Source organism: Lepus europaeus, chromosome 17 (assembly GCF_033115175.1).
Source record: "Lepus europaeus isolate LE1 chromosome 17, mLepTim1.pri, whole genome shotgun sequence".
NCBI lineage: Eukaryota > Metazoa > Chordata > Mammalia > Lagomorpha > Leporidae > Lepus > Lepus europaeus.
This window is the reverse complement of record NC_084843.1, coordinates 58416937-58435584: the sequence shown is the minus strand read 5'-3', so window position 1 is coordinate 58435584 and position 18648 is coordinate 58416937. Positions and strand designations below refer to the sequence as shown.

The window sequence follows — 18648 nt, the reverse complement described above, 5'->3', positions numbered from 1 at the left end:
TTTGCTACAGATTAATTCATTAAATTATCAAAGGAAGGGAAACAATGGTTATATAATTAATGGAGTCCACAAAATAAATCCTAAATAGCCATTTAAAAAGGAGTTAGATATATATGTTTTGCAGGATTTCCATGATACTTTGGGTGAAAAAAGTTGTATATGATTTGTTAAAATATATTTTTTTTTCACAGAGTTAGACAGTGAGAGAGAGAGAAAGGTCTTCCTTCCATTGGTTCACTCCCCAAATGGCTGCTACGGCCGGCGCACTGCGGCCGGCGCACTGTGCCTATCCGAAGCTAGGAGCCAGGTGCTTCTCCTGGTCTCCCATGGGGTGCAGGGGCCCAAGCACTTGGGCCATTCTCCACTGCCTTCCGGGGCCACAGCAGAGAGCTGGACTGGAAGAGGAACAACTGGGACAGAATCTGGCACCCTGACTGGGACTAGAACCTGGTGTGCCGGCGCTGCAGGCAGAGGATTAGCCTAGTGAGCCGTAGCACCGGTCAAAAAAAAAAAAAATATATATATATATATATATATATTTTTTTTTTTTAAATGTATAGGGAAAAAGTTCAGGGACTTGCATTGTGGCACAGCAGCCTGCCACACCAATATCCTATATGGCTACCAGTTCAAGTCTCAGCTACTCCACTTTCCATCCAGCTCCCAGCTAATGCTCAGGAAAAGCAGCAGAGAATGGCCCAGGTACTTGGGCCCCTGCCACCCAAACAGGAGATCCAGATGAAGCTCCTGGCTTCCTGCTTGTTTTGGCCTGGCCCAACCCAGTCCTGGCCGTTAATTTGGGGAGTGAGCCAGCAGACGGAAGATCGATCAATCTCTCTCTCTCTCTCTCTCTTTCCCTCTCTCTGTAATTCAGCCTTAAAAAAAAGAAAGAAGTCCAAAAGAACATATACAAAATGATTAGCAATGTTTTGGATAGCTCTAAAGAATGAAAATGTATTGCTTTAATTTTACAAAAGGAGGCAAACAATTTCATAAAAAGATATACACCAAAATTTCAGGATGACCTTCTAGAAAACTAATCACATGAGAAAATGTTCATGATGGCCAGTGCCGCAGCTCAATTGGCTAATCCTCCGCCTGCAGCGCCAGCACCCCGGGTTCTAGTCCCGGTCGGGGCGCCGGATTCTGTCCCAGTTGCTCCTCTTCCAGTCCAGCTCTCTGCTGTGGCCTGGGAGTGCAGTGGAGGATGGCCCAAGTGCTTGGGCCCTGCACCCCATGGGAGATTAGAAGGAAGCAAGCACCTGGCTCCTGGCTTCAGATAGGCACAGCATACCAGCCGCAGCGCGCTGGCCATAGTGGCCATTTAGGGAGTGAACCAACGGAAGGAAGACCTTTCTCTCTGTCTCTCTTTCTCTCACTGTCTAACTCTGCCTGTCAAAAAAAAAAAAAAATGTTCATGATATACTACTAATTGAAAAAAAGCAACACCGAAAATAGTAACTCAGTATGAACATAGTAGACAAAATTATATAGATGAATGGTCAATCTGAAGTCATAAATGCACTGATTATAAAATACTTTTAAAAAATTTAGGTGGCAAGATTATTATAGGTGCTTAAAAGACCATTCAGTACTTTTTAAATCTTCTGATGCGATTATATTACTTTTATAAGTTAAACAGTATTAAACAAATTACAGTGGAAAATATTAACCTGTATAGATCCAGGATTATAAGTAAAAACTTCCAAACTTTGGTTCAGAAAGTACTTGGTTTATAGCAGTTCCTATTTTTAGAAACACTTCGATATATTAGTAAAATTTAGCTCACATTGAAAACCAACTCTATTTCTGTATACAAGTTATTCAGTAAAGGTTGACAGAATTGTATAAGTAAGCTTTTATTCACGAGTCTCGCATTGGGGCCAGTGCTGTAGCTTAGAAGGTTAAGCCTCTGCCTGCAGTGCCAGCATCTTGTATGGGTGCTGGTTCAAGTCATAGCTGTTCCACTTTCAATCCAGCTTCCTGCTAATGCACCTGGGAAAGCAGTGGAGGATGGGCCAAGTGCTTGGATCCCTGCACCCACGTGGGAGACCTGGATGAAGCTCCTGGCTTCTGGCTTTAGCCTAGCCCAATCCTAGCATTGCAGCCATTTTCGGGGTGAAGCAATAGATGGAGATCTCTCCTTTTTCTAACTCTGCCTTTCAAATAAATAAATAAGTAAATCTGTTTTTTTTTTTTTTAAAGTCTCCCACTACATAATTCAATGTACCCTTGATTTTTTTTTTTTTTTTTTTGACAGAGTGGACAGTGAGAGAGAGAGACAAAGAGAAAGGTCTTCCTTTTGCCGTTGGTTCACCCTCTAATGGCCACCGCGGCTGATGTGCAGCAGCCAGCACACCACGCTGATCTGAAGTCAGGAGTCAGGTGCTTCTCATAGTCTCCCATGGGGTGCAGGGCCCAAGCACTTGGGCCATCCTCCACTGCACTCCCAGGCCATAGCAGAGAGCTGGCCTGGAAGGGGGGCAACTGGGACAGAATCCGGCACCCCGACCGGGACTAGAACCCGGGGTGCCAGCGCCACTAGGCGGAGGATTAGCCTCGTGAGCCACGGCGCTGGCTTGGTACCCTTGATTTTAATTATGCCTGTGCGACAGTGGCTAATCAAACACACACACTCACCGTGGAGAATCTATTCCACTGTCTCCTGCCATGCTGTGAGTTTCTGTTCCTTCCAAGTGACTGTGTTCATGTTGGACATCTTCAGCCAACACTGGCATATGTGAAGCACTGAAAAGTTCTGTCTTCTGTTTGGAATGTTTTCTCATTTCCTGGTTCTGTGGACTCTGACTCCAGCCAGCTGTTTTCTCTCCTGTGTCACCAGCAGAGTCTCGTACGGTTTCAGCCTTAGAAAAGGGTTTCCTAGCACTACAGTAATCAAACACACTGCCATCAGCGGGTGCTGGGGGCTGTACACAGTCAGCAACCCTGGGGTCTCCTTCATAGTGAAAACCAAACCGGGTCCCTGAATTTAGCCCACAGGTTTCAGCAGAAACGTTAGGTTTCTGGCTTTCACCTGGGTTGATGAGCAACCCGACGGGTTTGCAATCTTCATTTCTCTTAGGCATCTGAGGCTCAAAGCTGCTCATTTTGCTGCTGTATTCACTCGGCGATCTTTCAGTCACTTTTTGCCTTCCTAAATGATTCCACATGCTTTCCCCTGCAAAGGAATACGGCACGTGGCCAGGCAGCACTTCACACGAGGCATCGTTCTCAGAAAAGTCGTCGTCCTCTAGATACAACGAACTGCAGGCCCCATCCTCACCCTCCACTTCATCCGGATACAAGGCCTGACCGTCGGCCAAAAGCCCTTCATTATCTACACCCTCAGCCTCTGCATCCTGGACAAATGCCTTCCTAGCTAGCTCTTCTGAGTCTCTGTCTTGTCTCTCAGGTTGTCCTAAATGGTTTGCACCAACTGGGTAGTCCAAAAGGCCAAGATTTTGAAACTGGTGTATCGCTTTATCAACTAACCTACAAGCAGTGGGTGTTTGGTCTAACGAGGAAGAACTCGGTGAGGGCAGGAGATGCTGTGTGTCTTTGGTCTTCCCTAGTTTGTCAAAATGAGCATGACTGTTCCTAAAAACTCCTGGGATTACCTCATCTTCTTCGCCGTACACATCACATCTTAACCTGCTTTCCCTAAGTGAACCGCATTTACTAGTGTCCCTCTGTAAAACACTACACTGAGGGTAATGTAAGAGAGGATCTCTGTAGGCATCCCTGATAGGTTTGGCAAAGGAGTTATTCATATGAATGGGTTCTCCCATGGGTTTATCATTATAGTGCCCAGCACATGGTCGTTTGGCGTCACCATCAAAGGTTCCCAAGGAATCCCAAGACTGTGACCTTTGCAAAGGCGGACTGGGTTTCAGGTCACTGGTCTTCTCAGCGTTGTGCCCTCTGGTTGCTGGGCTCCCCCGGAGAGACAAGCCCCGGAAAGGATTACTGATTCGCCTCTTGTAAATCCAATGCGAGCCCAGCACTGTTGGCTCCTCACCAAGTGGTGTCTGAACCGCTGCTTCGCTCGGGCTTTTGATTCTGGGCGTGCGCTGTGCAGCAGGGAGCTCCCGGGGTGGGTCCAGCCTGTTTGCTGGCTGAAGCTCGCTTCCCTGGCGCCTGGCTTTGTGCCTGTCCCTGTGTGAATGGCCCCGCCTCCGGGGCTTTGCAGACCGACCCTGCCTTTTCCTAACTCTCTCTTTTGAAGGATATTTACGTCTGGCTGTCAGCATATCAGTGGAAGTGCCCTGGCTGTGAAATTTCTTCTCTTCTTCATAGTTTCGCATCAGGACGGTGTGTTTGATTAAGTTGTCAACAGTCAAAACGGGGTTGATTCTTTTGATTATCTCATGTTCAACATCTCGAGGGATATTGTCCAAGTTATCTTCATCTCGGACAGGCCATTCCTCAGGTGGGAACTGGGCGGAGAAACTGCTGTGCTCCGTCTTGGCCTTCTCCCTCCTGGATATGCTGCGCCACAAGAGACTAAGACCAAACTTCTTGCCTTTGCCTTTGTCTTTGGAGTACGGTAAAGGTCTGGTGCTCTCCCAGACACGATTCCCCTCGGACACTGAAACGGCCCGATGCTGCACTGATGGTCTGGACGGCCCAGGGCCTTTCTGGGCTTGTCTAGTCCCTTCCGCAGCAGGTGGTGGCTCCTCAGCGTCCTGGGCGCCCACGTCAGGGAAACACTGGCAGGACTGGCAATGGAGAGCGGGGGCCGCATCCTCGCCGGCTGACTCTGCACAGCGCCCCACGCTCACCAGATAGGTCACGGACGTGGGCCCTGGGCGACTCTGATCCGACAGGAAGACTCTCTGGGTCTCCTGGGGGGTTGCAGTCGTGATGAAGTAAGTCTGAGGCGTAACTATGAAGTAACCTTCCCCGGTGTGATAAATCTTTCGTTCTTTTATCAGTGTTCCCAGAGTGGAATAGAGAATATCTTGGGATGGAACTGCAATGCCTAAAACAAAGAAGCAGTTGGCATTGATAGATCCTGAATAAGAAACACTTTGAATGAAATCAGTAAGTCAGACACGCAGAGCTGACGGTAACACGCTTAATATTCGTAATTACAATATAAAAGACATTAATAATATCCACACTTTAATTGCATAATAGGAATATAATTTGGCCCAGATAAAGAGACATTCTAGGTTAAGGACTAAATGAAGAAAAAGGTCTGAATTCACTCAAATACAAACCCATCAAAAATGTAAAACTTTGAGGAAACTGTTCTAAGTGAACTAACACAAGAACTTTTGAAAACCATAGTTTCATGGCTTCAGTGTTTGCAAGAATTTTAAGAAAAGATAAAAACCGGCTGGGTGCCGCGCGGCCGAGTGTGCTTTATGGACCATGTGCTGCTATGTATGCCTGAAACACTTGAAATGCAAATTCGGGGAGACTTTGCCATCTAAATGCTTGGCTGGATTAACCGCCTGATTAGGATGGTTTTTCAACAAGTTGGAGTAAGCATGCAATCGGTACTTTGGTCTGGAAAGCCTTATGGTTCATCTCGAAGTATCGTAAGGAAGATTGGTACTAATTTATCTCTGATTCAGTGCCCAAGAGTTCAGTTTCAGCTCACCAGCAATGCAGCAGAATGGAGCCCCAACCCAGGAGAGGATACAGTGCCATCTTTGGCTGATGTTGGATGGGTAGTCAAAGAAGAAGGAGAATGTTCAACAAGACTAAGGACAGAGGTCAGGTCAAGGCCACCCCTCCAGGATGACCTTCCTTTCTTTGAGAAGCCCCCTGGCAGGCAGATTTCCTCACCAAACTTGTCTCAAGAAGAGTCGCAGCTGAAGACTAGGACACTGGCAAATGAAGAAGCACTGCAGAAGATCTGTGCACTTGAAAATGAACTTGCTGCTCTCAGAGCTCAGATTGCCAAAATCGTCACCCTGCAAGAGCAGCAACACCTCATTGCAGGTGATTTAGATACTACCACGTCTGTTACCACAGCAGCACCCCCTCTCCCACCCCCTCCGCCTCCACCCCCGCCTCCACCCCCACCAGCGCTCCACCAAAGTCTGTCTGCCATTGATCTGATTAAAGAGCGAAAGGAGAAAAAAGCCAATGCTGGAAAGACTTTGGTTAAAAACAGTCCAAAGAAACCCGACATGCCAAATATGCTGGAGATCCTTAAAGATATGAACAGTGTGAAACTTCGGGCAGTGAAGAGGCCAGAGCAAGATGTAAAGCCCAAGCCAGTAGATGCTACTGACCCTGGTGCCCTAATAGCAGAGGCTCTGAAAAAGAAATTTGCTTATCGGTATCGAAATGATAGCCCGGGTGAAGCTGAAAAAGGAGTTCCAAAGTGTGAATCAGAGTCCACTTCAGACACGGTGTTGTTTGGACCACATATGTTGAAGTCTACAGGAAAAATGAAGGCTTTAATTGAAAATGTCTCAAACTCCTAATAGACAGTATGCTGAGAAAGACTATCCTGGGTTCAGCTGTTGGTTTTTGAGGGCTGTGTTTGGCTAGTAGAAATCAACATTATTTAGTAAATCCTGACTTTAGTATTCAGTGGTCTCCTTTTTTAACCTAATTAGAGGACAAAGCAATAACGAAAAGTACTAGATGTTTGGTTTTTGCTTTTATTCATCGTCAGTTCTGGAATTCTGTCGTGTTGCAAGTTCTGACCTGTTGCTTATGTGTAGCCAGAATGTTTGGGTTTTCAGTCTTAAAAAACTTGTACAATTTCAGAACATTTAGAAGGACACTTGTGAATGTTACTGTGCATTTTAAATTAACACTAATTTATCTATTCAAATGTTTTATATGCATATATTTGGATGTAAGACAGTTTATGTAAAAATTAGTACTGATGACAGCAATGAAGGGTACTGTTACCATCATTGTTTTCTGTGATCATTTCCGATTCAGTGATGTAACAGCTGCTATAACATAAGTTGTTGGAGTGAAATATTTGAGATTGGAATCTTCTTGCCTTGAACAGAACTTATATCTTAGATTCTCACATTTTTTGGAGCTGGGTTTGAGTAAGAACCAGATGATGTTCAATGCTCAGATTCCACAATGCCTTCCACTAAAGGAAAGCTGCTTTTGCCTCATTGCCATGCAGTGCTGAGGATGAAAATGTAATTTTCCAAATAGGGACAAATCATATTGCTGAATTAAATCCCTTTTTAACTAAAAACTAGAAACGTACCACTTTCTTTTCTGTTTCATGAATGGCATCATAAAGGTGACATGTTGCTAATTTAATACTTCTGGAGATGTCAGCATAATGGAGTTTATAAAGTTAATATTTTGGCCAAATATTAAAATTTTTAATGAAACATTATTGAATAGGCAAATTTCTATAAATTATTTGTCATTTATAGAATGCTGTTCCAATGAATTATATTATGCAGTATAAACCTTAGGTGTTATTAGAAAGTGGAGACCTGCCTTTCTAATCTAGGGCTTCTAAGTACTTGCTGTAACTGATTACTTTTAAATGCTTAATAAGCTCACATGATTTTCTGTTTCTGATAAACTCAGCTGTAGTTAATGCCAGAATCTCCTACCATGAGTAAGTATTTGTATTATTTAAATCTAGTTTAGGGGAAAAAAAAAACCAGTTATACTTCCTGGGAGGAGTAAGAAACACGAATAGACATTCACCTTTAAGTTATTTAAAAATTTATGTTGTTCTGCTTAAATATTAACAAAAACTGAGGTAATTTACATGGTTTGGTTATTCAGCTAAATTTAAACTGGCTTATTTTACATATTCTTGCATTGTTTCTAATTGTTTTATATTATTTAAAATTTCTGCCTTCAAAGAAGTTAAGAAAATTCGCCTGACATATTTTGACCTCCCAAGAAACTTATATTTTGTATCAGTATTGAATTTTGGCTAGTGCTTCAATTAGTTATTGTTTTAAAATAAAGCAAACCTTTATTTTCAAAAAAAAAAAAAAAAAAAAAAGATAAAAACCAGTCTGTGCTTAGGTGAAGAAAGACAATTCGCCATTTACATGAGGTACTTTGTCAAAGCAAAAGATAACAATGTTAGAAGAAATTCCCTTTTCTAAATAGCAGAGCTCAAAATGTTAAAAAAAAAAAGTTTAAAATGTTGGTATAAAAAAACAGAAAATATATCATTATGTTAACAGTAGTTTCCTTTAGGGTAGTAGTATTTTGAGTAGTCATTTTTGTATGTTTTCTGGATGTTTCTATAAGTATATTCATTTTTTAAAGATTTATTTTGAGAGAGTTAGAACTACAAATAGACACAAGGAGAGACAGAGATCTTTCATCCACTGGTTTACTCCCCACATGGCTGCAATGGCCAGAATTGGGCCGACCCAAAGCCAGGAGCTTCTTCCATGTCTCCCACATGGGTGCAGGAGCCAAGGACTTGGACCATCTTCTACTGCTTTCCCAGGCCATAGCGGGGAGCTGGATCAGAAGAGGAGCAGCCAGGACACAAACCAACACCCATACAGAATGCAGGCACCGCAGGAGGATGCTTAACCCACTTCTCCACAGTGTTGGCCCCAAGTATATTCATTTTATAATGGCAAAATATAAATGAAATAATATAAATTTAAATAAAAGAAATTTTAAAATATCCTTCCACAGTCATGTATTAGGAAATAATGCAACTATTTTTTAAAAATGAGATCAAAATATGCTGGTATGGAATGACCTCAATGATATGTTTTTATTTTTTAAAATTTATTAATTTGAAAGGCAGAGTTAACAGAGGAGGGAGGGACAGATCTATCCGCTGGTTCACTCACCCCAGTGGCCACAATGGCCGCAGCTAGGCCGCACTGAAGCCAGGAGCCAGGAGCTTCTTCCAGGCTCCCACATGAATGCAGGGGCCCAAGCACTTGGGCTCATCCTCCACTGCTTTCCCAGGCCGGAAAGCAGGGAGCCGGATCAGAAATGGAGCAGCTGGGACTCAAAGTGGTACCCATGTGGGATGCCAGCATCACAGGCAGAGGCTTTACCTGTTTTTAATGTTTTTGAATTTCAAAAAAGTACAAAGGGAATGCACAGAATAATCCAATTTATGTTATCAAAAAGATATTTGTATTCAAATTAATTTATGAAAGCATACATAAGAAACCATAAACAGCAGCAGTCATCATTTCTGGGATGAGTGAACAGAAAAATTGAAGTGGGAGATGAACTTTTTGCTTTGTACTCGTTTCTACAGAGTCTGATTTATTTACTGCTATAAACATGTAATTTTAGAAAAAGTTCATCTAGGGGCCAACATCAGTTCAAGTCCCGGCTGCTCCACTTCCAACCCAGCTCTCTGCTATGGCCTGGGAAAGCAGTAGAAGATGACCCAATGCTTGGGCCCCTGTACCCACATGGGAAACCCGGAGGACGTTCCTGGCTCTTGGCTTCAGATTGGCCCAGCTCTGGCCATTGCAGCCATATGAGGAGTGAACTAGCAGATGGAAGACCTCTCTCTCTGTAATTCTACCTCTCAAATAAATTAAATAAATCTTTAAAAAAAAAAAAAGTTCATCTGGAAAGTAAAAGAAATACCCTCATCCAATTTGTTAATGCAAGACTTTTTCTAGCAAGATTCTGATTTAAGACTCTGTAGAATTTTTTTTAAAAGAGTATCACCTAGTTTACACATGTGTTTATCATTATCTATAAACAGAAACCAAAAACATACAATAACCTGCAAATAGAGAAATATGTATTATTCTTCTACCTGGGTAATGTCTCATCAGATGCTCCAAAAGCGATTCCTGTGTGACCACAGTCTGAGCTGCATTCATATCAGATACAGCACAGCACACAACTTCAGCCAAGGGCACAAACTGAGATTGCGCTATCGGGTTCATCTGCACTGGAAAGACATCACCTAAATCGGAGATAAGAAGAGGGGAGCGGTGAGAAGTCTGATACAGAATAAAGTGTTTGGAATTAGTGAAGCAAAAATAGCTACCAAGACCATAAAGGTGAAGGTGCTATTCCTTCATCAGAACCTGTTAACATGGCATGCGCAGTGACAGAAATTACGGAAGAAAAAGTTTTGCTTTCTGGTCTCTATCTACAACTTTACCAGCAAGAGACAGGAATTTCACCAAGAAAGGCACAACCTGCTACCAGCTCAGGTTAGACAATGCTTATAAAACAGTATACATCTTTCAAAGCACTTTTTTCACCTTAGATATCTTAAAGGTAGAGGTGATTATTCCCTTATTTAAAATAAAGTTATAGAAAGCTCAAGTAATTGTCTAAAAGCAAGTAAAGTGACAAAAATAGGCCTTCTGACTGGGTATTGTTACCATTCCACACTTTGCTGACTGGGGTGATTAGAAAGATCTGAAGAAGGAAAAGGCAGAAATGGTTCCCAGTCAGCATGAAGACATGGAGCAAAACCATGTTAGGCCAGCGCTGCGGCTCACTAGGCTAATCCTCTGCCTGCACGCCAGCACCCCCGGTTCTAGTCCCGGTCAGGGTGCCGGATTCTGTCCCAGTTGCTCCTCTTCCAGTCCAGCTCTTTGCTGTGGCCCGGGAAGGCAGTGGAGGATGGCCCAAGTGCTTGGGCCCTGCACCAGCATGGGAGACCAGGAGGAAGCACCTGGCTCCTGCCTTTGGATTGGTGCAGCGTGCCGGCCGTAGCAGCCATTTGGGGGGTGAACCAACGGAAGGAAGACCTTTCTCTCTGTCTCTCTCTCTCACTGTCTAACTCTGCCTGTTCAAACAAACAAACAAACAAACAAAAAACAACAACCATGTAAGAAGAAAAGCACAAGACATGTAAAAGCATCAATTTAGTTATTCTGGTTGGATAGCATTCAAGGCAAGGCCTATATAGGACCACAGTGAACCATGAATCTAGAAATGTATGCTGGGTCATATTGCCTTTCCTCATAGTTAACATGTTAAATGTTCTTAACCGGGGCCAGTGCATGGCGCAGTAGGTTAATCCTCCGCCTACAGCACTGGCACCCCATATGGTCACCGGTTCTAGTCCCGCTGGTTCCTCTTCTAGTCCGGCTCTCTGCTGCGGCCTGGGAAATCAGTAGAAGATGGTCCAAGGGTTTGGGCCCCTGCACCCGCAAGGGAGACCAGGAGGAAGCACCTGGCCCCTGGCTTCGCATTGGCGTAGCTCCGGCCATTGCGGCCATTTGGGGAGTGAACCAACAGAAGGAAGACCCTTTTCTCTCTCACTGTCTGTAACTCTACCTGACAAATAAATAAATAAAATCTTTTTAAAAAAATAAATGTTCTTAACCTGCCATTTCTCAGGCTGAGATTGAGATTCTTTAGGACTTCTGTTGGAATCAAATAATGAAGATGAGGTCTGAACATGAGAGGAATACATTTTGAGGCGGGACTCAAGCCTGGGCATATCCCACGTGCCTACTTAACAGCTTTACCAAATGCCTGCCCTAAGTAATTGATTTTTTTCAATTTTATTTATTTGAAAGGCCAAGAGACAGAGCTCCCATCCATTGGTTCACTCCCAAATACCTAGAACAGCCTGGACTGGGCCAGACCAAAGCCAGAAGACCAGAATCCATTGCAGGTGTTCCATGTGGGCGGCAGGGACCCAATGCAGATGAGCACCACCTCCCAGAGTGCACATTAGCAGGAACCAGGAGAGGAGAGCAGAAACCCAGGCTCAATCCCAGACACTCCATATAGAAGGCAGGTGTCCCAAGCAGAAGCTTAATTGCTGGAGCACAAGCCACCCCAAGACTATACTTAAGAGAACAGAACAAGTAACCCACAAAAAAAAGAGAAGGTATAGTAATGAGGGTGGGAGAGACAACCAAGAGTGTCAAATTCTAGAAAAAAAAAGGTTAAGAAGAAAGGCTATTGGGTGTTTTTTGTAAAATTTTCTTTTCTGGGAACAGTGTTGTGGTGTAGTGGGTAAAGCTGCTGCCTGCAGGGCCGGCATCCCATACGGGCGCTGGTTCGAGTCCCAGCTGCTCCACTTCCAATCCAGCTCTCTGCTAATGGTCTGAGAAAGCAGTGGAAGTCCTTGGGCCTCTGCACCCACATGAGAGACCCAGAAAAAGCTCCTGACTTTGGATCGGCCCAGTTCCAGCCATTGCAGCCATTTGGGGAGTGAATCAGCGGATGGAAGACTTCTCTCTCTCTCTCTTTCTTCTCCCTGCCTCTACCTCTCTGTAACTCTGCCTCTGAAATAAATAAATCTTTTTTAAAAAATATTTTCTTTGAGGATTTATTTATTTGAAAGGCAGAATTACAGAGAGAGAGGGGGATCTTTCATCAGTTGGTTCACTCCCCAAATGGCTGCAATGGTCAGAGCTGGGCCAGGCCAAAGCCAGGAGCTTCTTCCAGGACTCCCATGTCAGGGACAGGGGCCCAAGTACTTGGGTCATCCTCTGCTGCTTTCCCAGGCCATAGCAGGGAGCTGGATGGGAACTGGAGCTGCTGGGACATGAAGTGGCACCCCTAAGGGATATCAGCATTGCAGGCAGGGGCTTTACCTGCTACACCACAATGCTGGCCCTCAGATTGTCTTTGGCCATCACCTCTGCCTCCTAGGGTTCACATTAGCAGAAAGCTGGAGTCGGGAGTGGAGCCAGGTGTGGAACCCAGGCACTCAGACAGGGGATGCAGGCATCTCAACATCTCAGGCGGCATCTCATCCACGAGGCCACATGCTTGCCCCTGGATTTCTGGATGGGAAGGTGTTCACTGGTGACATTCAAGAAAACTGTTTCAAAAAAAAAAGGCCAGCGCCGTGGCTCACGAGGCTAATCCTCCGCCTAGCGCCGCCGGCACACCAGGTTCTAGTCCCGCTTGGGGCGCCGGATTCTGTCCCAGTTGCCCCTCTTCCAGGCCAGCTCTCTGCTGTGGCCAGGGAGTGCAGTGGAGGATGGCCCAAGTGCTTGGGCCCTGCACCCCATGGGAGACCAGGAGAAGCACCTGGCTCCTGGCTTCGATCAGCGTGGCGTGCTGGCCGCAGCGGCCATTGGAGGGTGAACCAACGGCAAAGGAAGACCTTTTTCTCTGTCTCTCTCTCTCTCTCACTGTCCACTCTGCCTGTGAAAATTAAAAAAATAATAATAATAAAAAAAAAAGAAAACTTTCAGTAGAAGACAGAAAGTAAAGGTCAAATTGAAGGGAAGGAACTTGGTGAGATTAAAAGTGAAGCGAACAGGTCTTTAAGAGCAGGGTTTCTTGGCTATGGCACTTTTGACATTCAGGGCCAGAGAGAGTGGCCAAAAATCTCAGTATCTCCAGGACTGAGAGGTCTCCTGGGAAACAGGGCTTCCAGGGCAACAACTGGGAAAGTCAGAGGCAAACACAGCTGGTTGGTCACACCAGCCAGCTAAGTCTTTGCTGGGGGAAGGAGGACTGTCCTTTGCAGTGCAGGATATTTAATAGCATCCCTGGCCTCTATAGTAAAAGCAGCATTTCCCATGGTTGCAGCAACAAAAAAATGCCTCTAGGCACTGCCAAATGTCCCCTGCAAGGGCCAAGTCATCCCGGATGAAAGTGTTCCAGATCACTGGTATCAGAAACCTGACTGTGAAATGGAGAAAAGTAGATCATAAAACGAGGGAGGAATCAGCACATGCGAATATGACTGTGTATGTTGTGATTTTCTTATTTATTTGGAAGGCAGAGTGACAGAGAGAGAGACAGAACATCTTTCATCTGCTGGTCCATGCCTCAAATACCCTCAACAGCAAGGGCTGGAGCAAGCCAATTCCTGGAGTCTGAAACTCCATGTGGGTCTCCCACATGGGCGACAGAGACTAAGCCACTTGAGCCAACCCTTGCTGCCTCCCAGGAACACATTAGGGGAAGCTGGATCAGAAATGGAGTAGCTTCAGACTCAATCCAGGCAGTCTGATGTGGGATGTGTGCGCCTCAAGTGGTGGCTTAATCCACTGGGCCACAATACCCTATCCCTTCTGTGATTTTCTTAAAAGATCTCTGCCTTGAAAAACGAAGAAAGGAAAGACTCCGTGGAGCTGATGGAAATGATTCTAGGAGAGCAAAGACCAGGAAGATAGCAGGATCCCAGGAAGGGGAGAGGGAATGTGTATCAGGAGCACAGGTAGAGGAACTAGCTTAGCAATGAGAAGATAATACTTTGTCTGAGGTTGAGAAGAGAGAGAGGTAGAAGACCAGAAACACATTGAGGCAGAAAGGGCGAAACATTAGCACAGCACGGGCATCTGCTCTCTATTAAGTTAGACGAGAGAGGACATGACTGGGAGGAGACAACAGTAGGAGTGAGGGGTGGGTTGTGGGAAGGGGGTTTGAGATATTCTGGGAAATTCAAACATAAGACTGTAGAGAAGCCCCAAGTCTCAAAGCCTTGCCTTTGGCAGAGGCGGCAATTTCCAATGGAAATGGATGAGAGCTAGAGAGGCCAGCTCATATCTGCATGAAGATAAGGACTTCCCTAAGAAAGCTGTCTGATGTTCAGCATCACATTGCTCTATTCCCTCGTTCAGCTGAGCTTCTCTCCCCGGCAGATGGTGTCTCTGGGCCTGGACGGCAGCATCACAGGGTGGGACTGCTGTCTGCTTCTGCTGTCTTGGTGTGGTTGTGGCTCTCCCATCGGATGGTGTGTGGGTGCCAACAGCATTCCGGGAAGCAAGGATGAATGGCTCATCAATTAATTAGCATTTCAAAAGGGCGCTTATAGATGATGCCTTGCAACTGGCAACTCAAAATCCTCCTTGAAACTGACCTCCAAGCTAAGGTTCCTAAGCCTCTCTCCCTGTGGCGTCTCCTTTGTGTCTCTCTTATTTCCCTCTGCATCTCAGATTTACTTCTCTTTCATCTCCCTCCTCAACCAATCAAAAGGTGAAATTAAAGCACGACTTTCAATGTTTTTATCCTCCTTTAATATAACCTTACATGCTTAGTTTAAAACAAGTGACTTTAAATGTTTACATCTCTTCTGCACCTCTCAAAACAGGTGACCTTGAATTGATGGCCCAGTCCTCACTGGACTAAAGGCCCTCAATCTAAAAAGAGGGGAGGGGCCGGGGAAGATCTCCCCTCCATGAGGGCTAGAGCGTGGGAGGAGAAAGAGAAGGCGAAAGCGAACAGGGCTTTGCCTGGCCGCACAATCCTCCCTGAAGCCTCACTCATTTCACACTTTCCCTAAACCCAAGTCACTCGGAGCATTGATTCAGGCATGGGGAGGACCCTGAAAGGGAGGAGGTGAGCCAGAGTGTGTGCTGGTGGCCCACTTCTGTGACAGAACCATGCTCTGAGGGAGCACAGGATGCTGGTCACCACTATGCCTTTGGGCTAGAACGGAAGTAGCCCATTTTCTAATTCAATCCTGAAGTTTGTTTCCTCTTTTCAAAAGCAAACCAAGAGGCAAAATAGGTTTTTTCTGGGGCTGAGGAAGAACATTCCTATACATTGCTTTGTGTCCCCCTGTAAATCTAGAATTAGTTCAAAAGAGAAGTTTAAAAATAGATATTTTTCAAAAAAGTGCTACTGTTCATTAACAGAGTGTATGAGAAACATGATTTTTCTTACATGATTTTTAAACCTCCAAACAACTTTTGAATCCTAATACTGCTTGCCAAATGCAAAGATGCTCTTGGAAAATTCATTCATAATTCCTACCATGGTGTGGGACTATGTATTTCCGAAGAGTAAACAAATCTACTGCCCACCAGGAAGGAGACTTGCCTTTGTTTTTCCTTTTTGCTGTTGGAGCTCCTGTGCTAGACAAAGTCCAGAGAAAGCATCTTGGTGCCTTTCCTCATAGTCCGTTGCTAGGAGACGGTTTCAGGTGCATAAATCAGCGAGAGCCTTCTCTTTGTGCAGGAAAGCGGGGGGGTATGTGTGTGTGAATCCTACCACGGGGACACCTCTGACAATCATGGGACTCACACCCACGCTACAATCGCTTTTGCACTCCTTTTGTTTTTGGAAGGCAACAGCCTAGCGAGTTTCTCTCCAAAAATGAACTCTGTGTGGAGGATCCCACATATAGATACGACTGGATTTCACAATGAGAGAAGCCAGACCCAGTGGCTTTATCCCCAACTACTACGGAGTAATTGAAGCACACCCGGAAGTCCTGGCCTGCTGGGGACCTTTGACCCTTGATCTGGAGCAGGGATCAGAGGCTGAAAGACTGGGCCAGAGAGCAAATAAACAGTTGGCAACGATGTTCCCTCTGTTTACACAGCGCTTTTGGGTGTTTAGGAAATAGGAAGCATTTGGGCTGAAAAACTGGTTTCACAAAAAATATCAACACAATGGAACCATCTAGCTGAGGCCATCCGTGCCTGATACGCTTTCTATAAGGACTTCTATGGCTATTAACTTGATTCTGTTGCTATACTCCAAAGGGATTTACTTGGTATATAAAATATTTTTTTAATTTCCAAGTTATGATGAAAGCAAAGCATGATGGATTTTTACAAATTATTTATTTGAAAAGTAGAGATTGGCCCTTTGCTGGTTCAATCCCCAACTGACCGCAAAAGCCAGGGCTACACCAGGTCACTGACATGGGTGGCAACTACTTGAACCATCATCACTTGCTGCCTCCCAGGGTCTGCCTTAGTAAGAAGCTGGAAAAAGAGGTTGCAGCCAGGCATCCTTTAAAAACTTTTTGGGGGCCGGCGCTGTGGTAGAGCAGGTGGGGTTGCTGCCTGCGGTGCCAGCAACCCACAGGAGTGCTGCTTCCAATCTCCCAGCTGCTCGACTTCTGATCCAGCTCTCTACTGTGGTCTGGAAAACACTGGAAGATGGCCCATGACCTTGGGCCCCTGCACCCAAGCAGGAGACCCGGAAGAAGCTCCTGGCTCTGGCTTCAGATTGGCCCAGCTCTAGCTATTGCGGCCATTTGGAGAAGTGAACCAGCGGGTAGAAGAAGACTTCTCTCTCTCTCTGCTTCTCTGTAACTCTGCCTTTCAAATAAATAAATCTTAAAAAAAAAAAAAAAAAAACTCAACCCCCCAAAAAAATTTTGAAGAGGAGGAAAAAAAAACACAAGGCGAATTAAATGAAATGTATGTAGTATGTGGATACCCAAATAGCAGAATGTTTGAGCTCTTCACTGTCAAAAGCTAACCACTTTCAGTAAAATCCAGGGTAGGCCCTCAAAGCTGACACTCTGAAAAGTGGGAGAGTTGGTATTAGTGTCCTGGCCTGTCCAGTGAGGTCACTTCCCCAGGGCTGGTGTGCGTGGGGAGCAGAAGCCATGAGAAGTGGCCTGGTGAGGCCCAGCACCCTGAGCACAGGTGTCCCATGGGCAGCCAGACCCAGGTTGAACCAGCACATTCATGGCATGGCTGAAAGGGGACTATGGGTTTAAGGTGAGGTTTGTTAACACAACCATTTTAGAGGAAACACAGTTTGTGTTTGTCACCTAAGGTCCCCAAGTAAGAGAAAATGGCCAAAATCAAGTTACAGTTGCCTGGCCCACTCCTATGTCTGCTTTGTTCACTAAGAACATCCTTGAAATAAAAGAATCTTTGTGCTTATTGCAATCTCTCACTGCTCTAGTCAAATTTCAGGGAAAAGATGAAAGTTTTATATAAAACTACCTGTAAGGGAAAATTATGTTTAGATCTGACGGGTTTTTAATGTTTGCTTTTCATCTACTTGGAAGCAAAGTGACAAAGAGCAAGAGAGAGAAAAGGAGAGAGAAAGAGAGAAAGAGGTATTTTCCACCGGCTGGTTACTTCCCAAATACCCCCCAACAAGTAAGGCAGGGCCAGGCCAAAGCCAGAAGCTAGAAATTCCATCCGGGGCTCCTGCATGGGTGGCAGGGGCCCAAACACTTGGGCCATCATCCACTGCCTCCCAGGATGCATTAGCAGGAGGCTGGATCAGAAGCAGAGGTGCTGCGCCTCGGAGCGGCAACTCTTGACATGGGATATGGCTGTCGCAAGCAGTGGCTTAACCGACTGCCCCACAGCACCAGCTTTTCTGTTCTTAAGCCATCTAAAAAAATTCCAAGACGGTCTGCTCCTGGCATTTTAATTCCTGGTACTTGAATTTTATTTTTAAGGGCCACCGAGACTGCTATCAAACACACAAAACAGAGGAAAGATTCTTTGGAAATTTGAAAAGCGCTCATATCTGAACTTTGTGTCATATGTCAAACAAATTTGTCATAAAATTAAATTCTAGACAAAACTAATCCTAATATTACATTTTAAAACACAAACTTACTATAAGAACATCTCGCCCCTGTTCAAACGTGTTTATGGACTGTGTGCTGGGCAGTCTGCCAGAAATTCATGCATTATTGACCTTCAAATGGTTTAACTGAGCTGCTCCAACTCCGCTAATTACCTAGACCATGAAACCTGAGACTGTCTTCTTTGGGCGCCTGAATTGAATCACTGTGGGAAAGGTATCTTCTATGTGCATTAGAGATGACAACAGCCTGCAAATAAAACAGCCTGCAGACACTCAAGTTTAACAAACAAAAAAAAAGATGTTTTGTTCTAAGTAACCCAAGAAGCTTCCCTGATTTTAAACTGCTCTTTTATCCAGTGCAGAATTTCCACCAATTTTTTTTTTAACATTAAAGTTACCCCTGAACTTTTAAAAGTGAAAGTATTTGGTAACAAGGTGGTTCTCATCAGAGATAAGACACTCTGTAAAAAACCTCAGAAGCCTTTAATAATTAGATCTACTGTGTTACAGCTT

General features: G+C 44.8%; 2 protein-coding genes across 3 annotated transcripts in view; one reads left to right on the top strand and one right to left on the bottom strand.

The window, feature by feature from the left end:
• STOX1 (storkhead box 1) overlaps positions 1-18648 on the bottom strand; it is a 40662-nt gene that overhangs the window by 1378 nt on the left and 20636 nt on the right. Inside the window, exons 2-3 of one of the 2 annotated variants that reach the window (XM_062214729.1) lie at positions 9719-9871; positions 2641-4981 (exon numbers count right to left, since the gene is read on the bottom strand). In XM_062214729.1, the coding sequence (XP_062070713.1) occupies positions 2641-4981; positions 9719-9871 (2494 nt within the window). The remainder of the gene's footprint in view (positions 1-2640; positions 4982-9718; positions 9872-18648) is intronic. The other variant, XM_062214731.1, reaches the window with a different exon arrangement.
• LOC133776053 (mitochondrial fission regulator 1-like) lies at positions 5347-7892 on the top strand. Its single transcript, XM_062214732.1, has one exon. The coding sequence runs from the start codon at positions 5439-5441 to the stop codon at positions 6441-6443; it is 1005 nt and encodes a 334-aa protein (XP_062070716.1). The 5' UTR covers positions 5347-5438; the 3' UTR covers positions 6444-7892.